The sequence below is a fragment of the Lynx canadensis genome, chromosome F1, assembly GCF_007474595.2.
Source record: "Lynx canadensis isolate LIC74 chromosome F1, mLynCan4.pri.v2, whole genome shotgun sequence".
Classification (NCBI taxonomy): Eukaryota; Metazoa; Chordata; class Mammalia; order Carnivora; family Felidae; genus Lynx; species Lynx canadensis.
The window spans coordinates 64166649-64182174 of record NC_044319.2 but is presented as its reverse complement, the minus strand read 5'-3'; the positions used below and the strand labels follow the sequence as shown (position 1 = coordinate 64182174).

Sequence of the window (15526 nt, the reverse complement as noted above, 5' to 3'; positions counted from 1 at the left end):
CTCAGCCCGGTGCTTTACGGACAGAATTAAGCCCTACTGGCCAAAGCAGCAGTTTATGCAGATGACAAATTAACTTCTTTATGACCTACGGTGGCATTAGCTACGTACCATCTCATAAGAACTGAGAAAACAGTCGCTCCAAGTATTGAGTAGCACTTAATTCTGTCACAGAACTCTGGCTGGGAAAGGCTATTCTAAGAATCGCAGCTGAGCAGCTGGAAGAGCGTGAGCTGGATCCAACCCCATCAGGCACCCATATCCCGAGACAGAGAGGGTGACTGGAATGTGCACGCAGTGAAAAACCACGAAAAGCCACAGCCGGGTTACTGAGAGAGTAAGCGAGGTCCCTGGCGCCAGCGGTCAGGAGAGGGCACGGGCTCACAGCGCCTGTGCTTCAACTCCTGTCGGCAAGGCTGGTCACATCCGGGTGTACTTCAAAAAGCCTCGTCAGTGGGACGAAAAACTGCAATGGCAAAAGCCCTCGTGGAACAGGCCACAACCGCCCCATCTCCAACACAGTCTGGCTGAGCCCATTCCCTTCTAATTCTGACCCTCTGGAAATGGCAGTAATTCTAGAAATTCTAACAGGAGAGTCACCACAACAGTTCACCACAACACAGGACTCAGACTATCATCTCCGAGTCAAAGCCAATATGCAACATACGCGGAGTTTCTGTCAAAAGCTCTTCCCATGGTTGGGAAGGGAAGGGAAGGGGTGGTGGAGACAGGGAGCATTTATGGCACCGAAATTAAGTTTCTAGCTCTTCAGATCTCTGCCAAACATACTAGAAAGTAAAACAAAAACAAAAACAAAAACCAAAAACCCCAAGACTCTGCTCTGCAACTGACCCCCCTCTCCCCCGGCTGCTTCCCTTGCTGCATGAATCTTAACCAACTGCTCTTACAACGTTCCAAATGCTGCTCCCACAAATCCAAACCTCTGACTTGCTACTCGTTGGTGGCTTGCAAGTGGCTTCCTGCCCCGGCCCACCCTGTCACAAGGGGGCCGAGAACAGTTACCACCCCAGCCATACAATTCAGAAGGGTGGCTCCTTTACCACCACAAAGAACCAGGCAAGGACCTCTGAGGGGCCTTCCTTTTATAGAATGAAACAGGTGTCTTGCAATCTGACCCCACTGACCCTTCACAGAACCCGATCTCTTAAGAATTCCTAAGGCAACAAACGAATAAAAAGAGACAATTCAGCAAGTGGTAAGTAAATTTTACTGGGCAGAGGACCCCCGCATCTAGAGCTCTGTTTCCATGTTCCATCCGTCCACAAAGCACTTCCGTCCATCCGCATGCCTGCCTCACAGGTTACAGTCCTTCCCCAGCATTTCAACTCCCTGCTTAGCAACTTCTCAGCTTTCCTCCACACAGCACTGAACATTTGAATCCGAACCCCCAAATCAAGACACATAAAGTGTGAAAGGAGGAACTATCCCCATCAGCCAACATGTACACATCTGTTTTAATTTCTGATTATTTTAATTTCTAGAAGTCTGCCCATTAAAAGGTGTTCTAGACATAAGAAATCCCACCCTCCCCCGTGCTCCTTACACTAGAAGAAATGTAATAGAGGGAATGTCCTATTTCTAAACAAGGCCATAGGATCCAAGAGTCCTGTGTCCCCGCACTAATCTATTCCCCAAATTTGTCTTTGTCAAACACATATTTATTTCTTGTTTTGTTTTACTGGAAAGCATGATTCTTAATCAAATACTCCCAACTGTACATAGATTTTAACTAAAAACAGTTCTAATTAAAAAGTAAAATTTTCTTCGAGTTCAATACGTTTTCTGGAGCAGCCACTTTTCTTAAGGAATACCTCTAACACAAAGAACCATCGAAAGCAGATTTAATACCCTCAGAAGCAAAGACACTACATGATACTGCAAAGACATTACACGAGAAAGAATATTCTACATTTTCCTGTTGTGAGCCAACCACCCTCATTATTTTAAGCAATTGCAGTTTTGCGGCAGACATGGTTAGGCTGTCCCCTGAACTTGGGCAGCTCACCGGAAATATCCCAAACACGCACAGTCTGGTCCAGGCTGGCCGACACAACCAGGTCTTCTGAGGGGTGAAACTGAGCACACATTACATAATGGTTGTGCCCTGTTAACACACTGCAAGAAGAAAAAAAAGAAAGACAATACCAAATTAGAGGCAGGACTCAACAGATTCCTACACGTTAAATACCACCCTCTATACTTCACAGACCCAAGTACTCTCTTTGGAGGCAACGGCAAGCCATCCTAACGACTGTGAACTAGTAGCAACAAGCAAGGTCAGCTGTTTGAACAACCGCCCCTTCTTTCCTCTAATGCTTCAGTATTCAAACGTTCCTAATTTCTGGAGAAGTGAGATAGCGCAGCCCCCTCGCATATTGAAAACATTCATATGTCAAAGTAAGCGGAGTCTTAGTAATTCATACTAGAAACTATCAGTTAGATTTGGGGGGGGGGCATAACCCTCTTAAAGGGCATCCTTTTACATGGTCCTTACATCTTTGTGGAAAGCCCACAACCCAAACACAAAGCAGGATGGAGGTCTAGACCTTGACTCACGTTTCAAGGGAACAGAACTGAAAACCAGCTAAAAGATTTGTTCTAAAAGCCTAATGATATGACCTCCCTTCCCTGGAAGAAATGACCAGAAGACCCAGAGTCATACATTACTAACAAGATTGCCTCATTTTGTATGTAAGAGCATCTTACAAATCTAGTCAGTACTTAATCAGCAGGAAGAGCCCACTAGGGAAGGGAGACGATGGTTCTAAAGAGAAGTTCATGATGTAAACACAGGCAGAACAAAGCCTGTCTCTGAGCCCCATCTCCTGCTTTACCAGACACAGGTTCTAGACTGCCAGTTCCACACTCGGATGGTCTGATCATCTGAGGCACTCAGAATCCAAGGATATTCCTGAAAGATAATCCAAGACAAAGGGTTTCAACATTAAACAAACATGTTCTTTCAGGTTCTGTGATCACTTCTCTCTTCGGAGGAAACATTCCGTGGCCTGGCGTCTCAGCTGTACCAGCAAAGGGACCACAGCCTCGGATTTGTCCGTCTCGCTGCCTCCTCCCCACCATTCTATCAGCTTTTCCCACGTTGGCGCCTGCACTTGGGAGATTTCAGAATGGAAGCCAGACAAAGGCATAAAGGATCCTGAGAGGCAAATAACATATACTGTACTCACTTTCATGTGTATGAGTGTGTATATGTGCATTTCTACTTATACATGGCTAGTCCTAATTTAAGATCCTATGAAATGATCTTCTCCCTTTAACCCCAGGATTAGACCACTGATTTATGGTCTGACTTCTCCTTATCAGACCATCCAGTCTCAAAAAATTCCCATCTTAGGAACCAAAACAGAAAATAACATCTAAAAACAATGCAGCTTATTTAGAATCTGTAATTGAGAATAGGAAGCATTTGTTATTCACGGTTGTATCTTCAGCGCTTAGCACAGAACCTAGCAAGTACAAGGCACACATATACTTACTGGGCCAAGAAAATAAAGTTTCCCTAACTTTCCAGCTAGACGGCAACTTGTCCCAGGCAAGTCTTCAGCAGGTCCCTTGCACTGATGACAGTCCCTAGTTCACAGATCATCCTATTGAGCGGTTACCATTCTCAAGCAGTTTTGTTTTTTTTTTAATGAATCACATATATGTTTATTAATTACTTAACATCACTGAACCCTAGTTTTTTCCATTCATAAAATGGGTTATTATTGACATTTTTGAGTGGAATGATTCTCTGAAGGCTGCCGTCCTGCACATGGAAGGATGTTTAGCAGCACAGCTGGGTTCTATGCACTAGATGCCAGCAGCCTTCCTTGCCAAGCCCGAACAACAAAAATGCGTCTGGACACTGCCACATCCAGACTCTGCCACATCCTCTGGGGGACAAAATCTCCTGTGGTTGAGAACCATGGAAAAGGTAACAGACCATTCTGGCAGCTCAGCAAGCATTCAATTCACGTTGGCCACCTCCTCCAACCATTCTAAACTTAAAAGCATGACCCCACAGGGTCTGACACTGCACGTGATTTCTTCAAAGTCCCAGCAGTGCTGGAGGGAAATTTAGGATGAAAGAATCTGGAGAATGACCTTAATCAAGTGTATTTCCTCTATTTTGTTTTGTGCATTAAGAGTCATGCATCAAACCGAGAGCGCACTTGGCTTCATTTCTCTAAAGTGAAGTATGTCCCCAGGATTAAGTGCCAGCAGGATGGCCTCATCGACAACACCCAGCCACAAGCTCACAGCGAGGTGTGCACTGTTGCTGAGAATTTTTTTTCCCAACATCTTAAGTGTACTCTTTAACTCCTATCCCCTATATCACACATTCCCCCCCACTCAGCTCCCCTCTGGTAACCACCAGTTTGTTCTCTATAGTTAAGAGTCTGTTTCTTAGTCTCTTTTTTTTCCTTTGCTCATTTGTTTTGTCTCTTAAATTCCACATGAGTAAGATCATACAGTATTTGTCTTTCTCAGACTTATACTGCTTAGTATTATACTGTCTAGCTCCATCCAGGTCATTGCAAATGGTAAAATTTCATTCTTTTTATGGCTAAATAACATTCCCGTGTGCGCGCCACACACCATAACTTCTTTATCCATTCATCTATCAATGGACACTTAGGTTACTTCCATAATTTGGCTACTCTAAATACTGTTGCAACAAACACAGGAGTGTATGTATTCCCTTGAATTAGCTTTTATATTTTGGGGGTGAATATCCACTAGTGTGATTACTGGATCCTAGGGTAGTTCTATTTTTAACTTTTTGAGGAACCTCCACATGGTTTTCCACAGTGGCTGCACCAGTATTCACTCCCACCAACAGTGTACAAGGGTTCTCTTTTCTCCACACCCTCGCCAACACTTGTTTCTTTTGTTGATGTTAGCCATTCTGACAGGTATGAGGTGATACCTCACTGCAGTTTTGATGTGCATTTTCCTGATGATGAGTGATGTTGAGCATCTTTACAGGCATCTGTTGGCCATCTGGATGTCTTCTTTGAAGAAATGTCTGTTCATGTCTTCTGCCCATTTTTTAATTGGATTACTCGGCTTTTCTGGTGTTGAGTTTTATAAACTCTTTGTATCTGGGACACTAACTCTTTTGTCAGATGTCATTTGCAATCTCCCATGCCATAGGTTGCCTTTGAATTTTGTTGATTATTTCCTTCGCTGTACAGAAGCTTTTTATCTTGATGTAGTCCCAACAGCTTACCTTTGCTTTTACTTCCCTCACCGCAGGAGACACACCTTGAAAAATGTTGCCACGGCCAATGCCAAAGAAATTGCCTGTGCCGTCTTCAAGGATTTTTATGGTTTCAGGTCTCACGTTTAGGTCTTTCATCCATTTTGAATTTATTTTGGTGTATGGTGAAAGAAAGTGGTCCAGTTTCATTCTTCTGCATGTTGCTGTACAATTTTCCCAACACCATCTGTTGAGGAGACTGCCTTTTTCCCGCTGTATATTCACTCCTCCTTTGTCAAAGATTAACTGACCATTTAATTGTGGGTTTATTCCTGGGCTCTCTCCTCCATTGAGCTCTGTGTCTGTTTTTATGCCAGTACCGTGATGTTTTAATTACTACAGCTTTGTAATAGAGCCTGACGTCTGAAATTGTGATAACTCCAGTTTTGCTTTTCTTTTTCAAGATTGCTTTGGCCATTCGGGTCTTTTGTGGTTCCGGACAAATTTTAGGATTGTCTGTTCTAGTTCTGTGAAAAACGCTGGTGGTATTTTGATAGGCATTGCATTCAATCCGTAGACTGCTTTGGGCAGTATGGACCTGTTAACAATATTTGTTCTTCCAATCCATGAGCATGGAATTTCTTTCCATTTCTTTGTGTCTTCTTCAGTTTCATCAGTGTTTTACAATTTTTAGAGGACAGGTCTTTTACCTCTTTGGCTAATCATTCTCAAGTGTTTTAGTTCTAATTTTAATTATTCTATCCTAAAACTTACTTTTTGAATTTTATAAAAAGAAATAAAATATACTTAGCCAGGAAATTCTCATTTATTTCATTATATTCTTTCTAACTTAATTCAAGAGACTCAGTTTACTAGAGTCAAGAAATGGTACAAATTAAATCTAATAGCATAAGATTATAGAAAGATCCAGCCAGGTTGGGACTGGATTAAGAGGCTGGGAGTCTCTAATCTATATGTAACTCGGTATCTGTCTTCTAGGATACCTGATATATCGATCAAAGAAAGTATGGGGGTGCCTGGGTGACTCGGTTAAGTGTCCAACTTCGGCTCAGGTCATGATCTCACAGTTCATGAGTTTGAGCCCTGCGTCGGGCTCCGTGCTGCTGATAGCTCTGAGTCTGGAGCCTGCTTCAGATTCTCCCTCTCTCTCTCTGCCTCTTCCCCCACTCAAGCTCTGTCTCTCCCTCTCTCTCAAAAATAAAACGTTAAAAAAAAAAAAAAAATTAAAAAAAAAAAAAAAAAAAAAAGGTATAAAGCCTGGGTAAAGGAAAAGCCTCTACTGTACCCTAAAATCCTAAGATAGAAGCACCTAATTGTTAATGCCTCAAAACATTTGTTAGCTCATCCAAAGGGCATCTAACCTTGACCTCCCTCCAGACACACCTACTTAATCACACCCACATGGGATCAGTCTGCAAACTTTTATTCACTAGAGCTCAGTAAACCTAAAATCCAATTTCTACTTTTCCCTACAGAGAATCAATGACTTCCTTATAGAGCCCACTGAACCCAATTAAATTAAATTCAATATAACCCTGAGTGCTCCGTTTTGAAAGACAGAAACAAAGCAGAAAGGTCAATGCCACATGGTTTCTAAAAGAGTCACTCCAAAAACTCCACTAATTCTGCTGTCAGGGGTTCTTGAGAAGCAAGTAAAGATCCCCACAGGGCAACTGAAGAATGCTCTACAACTAGAGCTCCCATGGCCACTTACGTGATGAAAAAACGTGGTGCGGATGTAGTCTAAATGCCCAAGCAATGTGAAGAGACAGCGCCGAAGCTTGTAATTCCACACCTGCAAAGAGAAATCCATCTAAGGGACTCAGGTTTCTCAACAAGTAAGTTTGCCCTATATTTTTGCATTTCTATATAGGTAGGAACCTTGATAGGAAGTCTCATTTAAGACTTGCTTAAGGTTGGAGGAAAAAAAATCAAAGATGAAAACATAAGTCAGCTAAACACATGGCAACGGGAAAAGGCAAGGCTAGGGGAAATTATGGAAAGGTTTTTCCTTTCTCTGGGGAGAAACCAACTCTACTTAAAACAAGATGAGATGTTTGTCCAGGGCTTGACTTGACACTCTTCTTTCTACTGCATAAGTGTGTTCTTAGTTTGAATACTGACCCCCTAGTGTGTTACCCACTATCTTAGTTGAGGATTAAAAAAGCAGGACAGATATGATGACTCTAAAGGAAACATTAATGTAACATACAGCATCACCTCCTCCTAGACTGCTACCTTGCTGGCAAATGATACACATACCTTCACGGTCTGTACTTGTCTATCACACAGACTTTAACTCATCACTATGGAAAATACTACCTTGCTCAGTTAGGGTGAACTAAGCAGAAAAACACGATATTCAGATACAAAGTTGAGCCAACCACCAAAGTACCAGGCATCAAGGAACATAACTGAGAAAGACAGAAATGTGAGCATAGACTCCCATCCAGAAAACCTTCCAAAAAGTTCAAAAATAAGAGGTGAGTTGCCTTTTAAAAAAAAAAAAACATTTTTAACACCTAATATTTTTTTTATAATCTATCCCCAAGCCACCTAGTTACTATTCTTTACTAAAAATTTGTTAAATTTTCTTTTGTAAGTTACAAAAGGTAATACCATTTCCTGAAACAAATTCGGATAACCTAAAAGTATGATTGTCCAAACATGAATGCAAGCTCCCTAAAGGTGGGGTCCTTGTCCATCATGCTCAGCACTAACCCCCTAGTACCTAACACAGAGGTTAACACTAGCAGGTGCTCAACAGGTATGTGCAGAAGTGAGAAAAGGTAAACACCACCAAAGGTGAAAGTATTGGAATGCTTTTCCAATGAATTATCCATAAACAAAATACACATACACAGTGCAGTTTGAGCGTCACACAAAAATTAGATCATACCATAAATGCCATTTGGTAAGTAACTTTTCCACCTTTTACAGAGTTCGGTGTTTATATTAAATTTCCACACTTCCAGGGGCGCCTGGGTGGCTCAGTCAGTTGGGCATCCAACTTCAGCTCAGGTCATGATCTCACAGTTCATAAACTCAAGCCCCACATCGGGCTATCTGCCATCAGCAGAGCCCCCTTCAGATCCTGTCTCCCTCTCTCTCTCCACCTCCCACACTTGCATGCACGCGCATATGCGCTCTCTCTCTCTCTCCCTAAAAATAAACATTTTTCAAAATCTTACTAAAATTAATTAATTAATTAATAAAACAAACTCCCACACTTACAGGGGTACCTGGGTGACTCAGTCAGTTAAGCGACTGACTCTTGATCTAGGCTCAGGCCACGATCTCGTGGTTTCATGAATTTGAGCCCCACCTTGGGTTCTCCACGGACAGCGCGGAGCCTGCTTGGGATTCTCTGTCTCTCCCTCTCTGCCCCTCCACTGGCACACTCAGGCACTCTCTCTTTCAAAATAGATAAAGCTTTTTAAAAAAATAAAAACATCAACTTCCACACTTCCAACTTTGCACTGTCCTGACTCCTTCACAGACTGCTACCGAACTCCAAAACTGTGAATCCATAAAGACCTGTAGGGTTTTGAGAAGCTGGCCACTTACGGCTTCCTGTGAGAACACTGCACACCCACCAGCTAACCAATGCCCTCATTTTAATAGCTTTATTGAAATATAATTCAAAGCCCATGTAACTTAGCCACTAAAAGTACAGAATTCAACGGTTTCTAGTACGTTCGGAGCTGTGCGACCATCACCACCACCAGTTTTAGAGCGTTCCCTCACCCCCACCCCCCAAACACTATACCCGTAGCTCTCACTCCCCACTCGCTTCCAACCCCTCCAACCTCAGACAGCCACTAATCTACTTTCTGTCTCTACTGATTTGCCTATCTGGACATTTCATATACATGGAAAATAATCCTTTTCTAAAACATGTGAATGATTTGGGGAAAAAATCTTTTATCTTACATGTCACTCAGTCTTCCCTTTCTTAAGCAAATTACAAACACCTGAGTTAACCATTCTTGAGCGTCAATGGCCATCAGGAGAAACGACAAATACTTTACTACAATTATTACAATGAAGTGATATTCCTAGAAGCTTCTGAGGTCTATCGGGTGGTTTGAGCTTCCACTGGCTGCCCTCAGGATGCGGTGCTAAAAACCTAAAAAAAAACAGTGCCTCTTTTCTCTGCAGGCAGTCATCACTTGTCATGCCTAAGCTCTGCTGTATAATCTTAAGCTAGCCTCCAAAAAAGACTTTATTCAGTTCCTGGTTTGACTGGATGTACATGCTTAATGAAAACAACATGTGGAAGTAAAGGGAGAAAAATTTTGATTATTTTTTTTAAAGGTTCAAAGCCTCTCACTCCAGTTTTGTCTTTATCAGTCAAGCTTCTTCAAAGAATTGCGTCTATTCTGTTTCCTTCCTTCATATTAAGGCGCTAGGATCACTAATGTCTTCCTAATGAAGCAATCCAAAGGTTACTCGGTCCTTACCTCATTCTGACCACTTTCTCCTCCTACCCCAAATTCCCTCCTTCCTGGGCATCCAACAGGCTTCTGCTTCTTCCCTCTGGTTCATCTCCAACCTCTAAAATCATTCTTCCCTATATGAACTCTACTTCCTCTATCATAAATGACACCCTGTCTTCTCGTTCCACATAATCCTGGGGTGACACCCTCTACTGCTGTTTTGGCTCCCTTCTTCGTGACGACAATTCCCAAATATGTCCCCGGTGCAGACACATCTCCACAGACCGTCCCTGAGGTGCTTCAAACTCATCAGTGTCAAGACGGTGTTCATTAGCCCTCTGCTATGGACTGAATGCTTGCGTCCTCCCCCAAATTCATACACTGAAATCCTAACGCCCAAGGCAAAGGCATTAGGAGGCGGGGCCTCTGAGGGGCGCTGAGGTCACAAGGGTGGAGGCCTCCCAAACGGTAATGTCCTCATAAGAGACTCCACAGAGATCCCCGTCTCCTTCCACCACGCGAAGACACAGAGAGAGGTCAGCTGTCTGCAACCTAGAAGGAGGTCCTCACCAGAACCCGACTGGGCTGTCACCCTAATCCTGGACTTCCAGCCTCTGAAACTGAGAGTTTCTGTTGTTAATAAGCCGCCCAGGCTGTGGCGTTTTGTCACCGCAGCCTCGACACACTAAGACACCGCCCTCCCCCAGCACTCCAGGGAACCGCACCACCTCCTGTTTTCCCTTTCCTAGTGGATGGCACCCCGCACACCCAGTGACCTGAGCTAGAGGCCGGAGATAAATACAGTCATCTCATTAGTCTCCCCTAACTGCCCCTCCGGCAGACTCACAGACTCCCTTCCCTAAGCTCTCACATCCACCTCTTTGTCTCCACCTGCGTGTACCGTCCGAGGCCAGGCTCTGCTCACCTGCCGCTCGAGCTTATACGACAGTCTCCTAACCGGCACTTCTGCCTCCGGACTTGCCCGCTTCATCCAGCCCTTTCTCTAGACTACTGCTCAGGTAAAGTTTAAAAAAAAAAAAAAAAAAGAAAGAAATGTGGATCCGATGTCACTCCTCTATTTTAACCCCTTAAATGGCTCCTTCCTATCTGTGTGATGACATCCAAACTTCTGAGCACTGCAAACAGGTACTGCATGATCTGACCCCTCTCATCTTCCGGCCCTTCTCTCACCTTCTCTCCAGAGCTTATTCACACACAACTAATTACAGCTTCTCAAACGTATCCACCTGTGTCATGCCTTTTTGTCTTTGCACCTGGACTGTCCTCTATTTCACTTCGGTTCTCTCCCTATCGTATCACTCACCAAACTGCATGTGCTATTGTTTCGAGTATACATGGATCTCCTCCGTTAGAATAAAAGCTCCTTGAGAACAGAGATCGTTTCTTGTTTTTTTAATTCCCCCAAAATAAAAGTGTCTGGTACACAGTAAGTATTCAATAAACGTTTCTTGGTAACATCAAAAGCCTGAGCTCTGTATGAATGAGAGGTCCTGTTTTTAGTCCCTTCTACCAGTGCCACACCCGACAGCCTGTCCTTTACTCCCAGTCACGACAGACCCTCTGTACCTTAATCTTATAGTCGTCTCCTCCAGAGACAAACAGCGGCTGCTGCTTATGGAAGTCGATGCCTCGTACTGGACCTGGCGAAGGAAGCAGGCGACGCGTGTTAGAGAGCTGTATTTGCTCATCTCTAAAGTGATCCTTATTCAGGAATTTTTGGTTCCGGCCCTTCCGTATTCTTTAATCCTAAAGAAAGTTTACCCTACTCCAGAAGACAATAAATACTTAGATCTCTTTAATTCCCTCCTAGAAAGTGTCATCTCACCATCATGTTCATCAAACTTGTCAATAAGGGTACACATCCGATAGTCCCATAACTGGATGACCCCATTGTGTAAACTGGTCAGGATCCAAGGTCTTTTGGGGTGAAAACTGAGCCCTAGAGGGGAAGAAAAGAAAAAAACAAGGAATGATCCAATTAACTAAGTATGCCCCACAATGCCACCCCCTGTCGATTCAGGTAAGAAAAACGAACACCTAGGTTAATCCTAGGTTCAGACGCTCCTTCGTCGAATGCCAGATGTTACGAATTGTATGCTATTAGGGGCTAGATTTTGTCATATTCCTTTAAATATTGTTGGGCTTTGTTTTAGGATACCTGTTTTAAAATTTTTTTTTTCAACGTTTTTTATTTATTTTTGGGACAGAGAGAGACAGAGCATGAACGGGGGAGGGGCAGAGAGAGAGGGAGACACAGAATCGGAAACAGGCTCCAGGCTCTGAGCCATCAGCCCAGAGCCCGACGCGGGGCTCGAACTCCCGGACCGCGAGATCGTGACCTGGCTGAAGTCGGACGCTTAACCGACTGCGCCACCCAGGCGCCCCAGGATACCTGTTTTAAAGTTCGCTTATACCTGTTTTAAAGTTCGCTTTTAGGGGCGCCTGGGTGGCGCAGTCGGTTAAGCGTCCGACTTCAGCCAGGTCACGATCTCGCGGTCCGGGAGTTCGAGCCCCGCGTCGGGCTCTGGGCTGATGGCTCAGAGCCTGGAGCCTGTTTCCGATTCTGTGTCTCCCTCTCTCTCTGCCCCTCCCCCGTTCATGCTCTGTCTCTCTCTGTCCCAAAAATAAATAAAAAACGTTGAAAAAAAAATTAAAAAAAAAAAAAAATAAAGTTCGCTTTTAGTTTTGCTAGCATGGGTCGACAACAGCCTTTAGTCTAGATCTAATTTGGCACCCCTATGAAGGCAATACCACCTGAGGTCTCTAGATGATGCCCTGCAGTATTAGGAGGCCTTTCCATTCCAGCCGATAGGAACACAAAACTATTCCCAGATCTAAGTGAGCTCCAGGGATTATTCTGCCTCCCCCTCTCCAGGGGTTCTATCCCAGGCTTGGGGTCATTTCCACACATGCATATGCAGATTAGAAATCAGACAAAGGCTTGACAGGATCCCCTGCAGAACTCCAGTGTTCTGGGCAGCTCCCTCTCTGGTGTTCTGTCCAGCAAATTCTAGCAGTTTTGGCTGCCCTGAACTCTAAACTATGTTTCCACAGTGAGACGACAGGGCTCGAGACGACAGGGCTCGAGACGACAGGGCTCTTCCCTCTTCCCTATCCTGCAGCCTGGAAACTCTCCAGGTAGTAAGCTAAAAAACACTCACAGGACTCACCTTGTTTATTTCCCTTCTCTCAAAAATCACTCTCCTGCACTGCCTGTTATCCAGTGTCTGAAAACTGTTGATTCACACATTTTGTTCTGTTGTGCAGCTGTTTTAAGGTGAGAAAGTAAATCTGTCTGTTACCCCTTGGAGTAACAGACTGGAAATGGAGGTCCACAGAAGTAACAACTGCTAACAGTTTGGAGTGCATCCTTTCAGACTTCTAACGCAGATGGCATCATTTTATCAAAATGGAAATATGTTATGCAAACTTCTCACTTAGCTATGCATCGTGGATCTTATTAAATACACACAAACCTAACCTCATTCTTTTTAACAACAGCAAAACACAAATGTACCACACTTAGAAATTATTCTAGTGATGAGCATTTAAGTTTTTCCCCCTAACTTTCACCTACTAGAAAACAGGCCCTAAAGAAAATACTTCTACGCGTAATCTAGCTTATTTGCATTATTACTGCTTAAGGCTAAAGACCTGGAAGTAGGATTGCCAGAAATAGGTAAGTGCATTTAACATTTTTATAGATACTACCTTATTTCGAAAAGACCATCAAAATACAGTCTCCTTGGATTTCTGAAGGTAACAATTTTGCACACATTGGCTGTTATATTGGTTGTTGTTTTGTTTGTTTTACTAATCCAAATTCAAAAGGTTATTTACCTTTTTTTTTTAACATTTTTTCCACTGTTAGTGGAGAATATTTCCATTTTTTTACCGAACACTCACGTTTTTTCTTCTGAATTGTTTTTTCCTATTACGTCGTTCATTTTTTTCCATGACATACAGTAATACTCATTAAGAGATATTAACTCTCAAATATTCTGACATCTTTTTTCCTCACTTTTCTATTGCCCATTGAGAAATCAAGAGCAGAAGAGAAAATTCAAAGATTAGGAAGACCACTTCAGCCATCCATAAATTCTTGCTGGCATGCTTCACTATCAAGACTCCCACGAGACTTAGAAACTGCTCAGAATCAGGGCACCTGGGTGGCTTAGGTGGTTAAGCTTCTGACTCTCGGCTTCAGCTCAGGTCACGATCTCACAGCTCATGGGATCAAGCCCTGCATCAGGCTCCACACTAACAGCCTGCTGGGGATTCTCTCTCTCTCCCTCTCTCTCTGCCCCTCCCCCAGCTGTGCACGTGCTCGTTTGCTCTCTATCTCAAAAAAAAAAAAAGGGGGGGTGCACCTGGGTGGCTCAGTTGGTTGAGCGTCCGTCAGCGGCTCAGGTCATGATCTCATGGTTCGTGGGTTCCAGCCCTGTGTCGGGCTTCGAGCTGGCAGCGCAGAGCCTGCTTGAGATTCTCTGTCTCCCTTTCCCTCTGTCCCTCCCTCGCTTGCATGTGTGCACTCTCTCTCTCAAAAATAAACATTAAAAAAATTAAAAAAAAAAACTGCTCAGAATCTATTCTTACATAACAATGGCCTCCAGTTTTTGAGCTACGGAGTATACAGCAGGCACTGTAATAAATGTAGTCATATGCTATCCCATTCTAATTCTCTCTGTAGGAGAATGTTAATTATTCACATTGTACGGATGAGGAACCATATTAAGAAACCTTAATAAGTTGCCCAAGATCATACAGCTCGTTAGGGAAATGTTTCAGGATTCCAAAGTAAGGCCAGGTGATTCCAAACACCAAGTTCCCAAGCCAACTTGCTCTGCTCTTCTTACTAAGTATTCAAATCATATACATATATAGGTACGTATGCATACATATACATGTACACTTACACACATATGAAATCTCAAGGGACCTTACTTCTCTGCCTTTCCCATTCTAACACTCCAAAAGACTACTACGGCTGTTTCAGTCTTTCGCCCTCCACCCCCATCCACTGACAGTCATGCTTCGGAGTTGCCCCATTTAGGAAATAAGAATGAAGATACCCCGTTAAAATCTGAACTTCAGATCAACAGCGAACGACACTGGAAATTATTTCGTTCTCTGAAATCCAAATGTGACTTGGCGTCCTGTATTTTATCGGACAACCTTATCAAGCTCAGACTTTACTGGGGTTACAGGTCTCAATGTCCTGTCTCCAGGTAGGAAACAACGCCCAATGGAGGCGCTGGATGTCGATACGGTGCCGCCAAAGCCTCCCTAAGAGAGGCAGCCAGTGCTCATTTCCGAAAACGTTAGACGTGGATGCGAATGGCACAGGTCGAGACTCGATCCCCAGGTCCACTCCCTACAACACGGTCCTCAAAAGGCCGACAGGGACCCAAAGAATCAAAGTCGGGAGCACCGGCCCCCGCAGAAGACGGGAGGGAAGCAAGGGAACGGTGCGGGAGCCGCCGCAGGTCAATCACATCCCGAGGGCATTCCAGAGACGAGAGGGCTGCAGAACCGCCGCCAGGCCGCCCTCCCTCCGGCCCGTACGGTGGGCCCGACTCGGCCTCGGTCACCCCCCGAGACAGCACCGCCCCCGACACCCGGTCCTCGAGCTCCCCCTCGTCTTCCCCATTTACCTTTGACCCGCGCGCTCTTGGTCTCGAATTTGGTCAGCATCCTTGAGACCTGCGGCTCCGCGGTGCCGACCCGAGCCCCGCCACTCCCTACTGCCCTTCGCCTCCCTCCACGTCAGCGCCGCTCCGCCGCGGCTCCCGGAAGCTTCTCGGGCACGAACTTCCGGTCC

General features: G+C 44.3%; 1 protein-coding gene across 2 annotated transcripts in view; it reads right to left on the bottom strand.

The window, feature by feature from the left end:
• Positions 1–15491, bottom strand: part of COPA (COPI coat complex subunit alpha) — a 45477-nt gene extending 29986 nt beyond the window's left edge. Inside the window, exons 1-6 of one of the 2 annotated variants that reach the window (XM_030303404.2) lie at positions 15360–15491; positions 11531–11644; positions 11272–11345; positions 6960–7040; positions 2853–2929; positions 2024–2133 (exon numbers count right to left, since the gene is read on the bottom strand). In XM_030303404.2, coding sequence (XP_030159264.1) covers positions 2024–2133; positions 2853–2929; positions 6960–7040; positions 11272–11345; positions 11531–11644; positions 15360–15399 — 496 coding nt within the window. In that variant the 5' untranslated portion in view covers positions 15400–15491. The remainder of the gene's footprint in view (positions 1–2023; positions 2134–2852; positions 2930–6959; positions 7041–11271; positions 11346–11530; positions 11645–15359) is intronic. The other variant, XM_030303405.1, reaches the window with a different exon arrangement.
• Between the last annotated feature and the right edge of the window lie 35 nt (positions 15492–15526).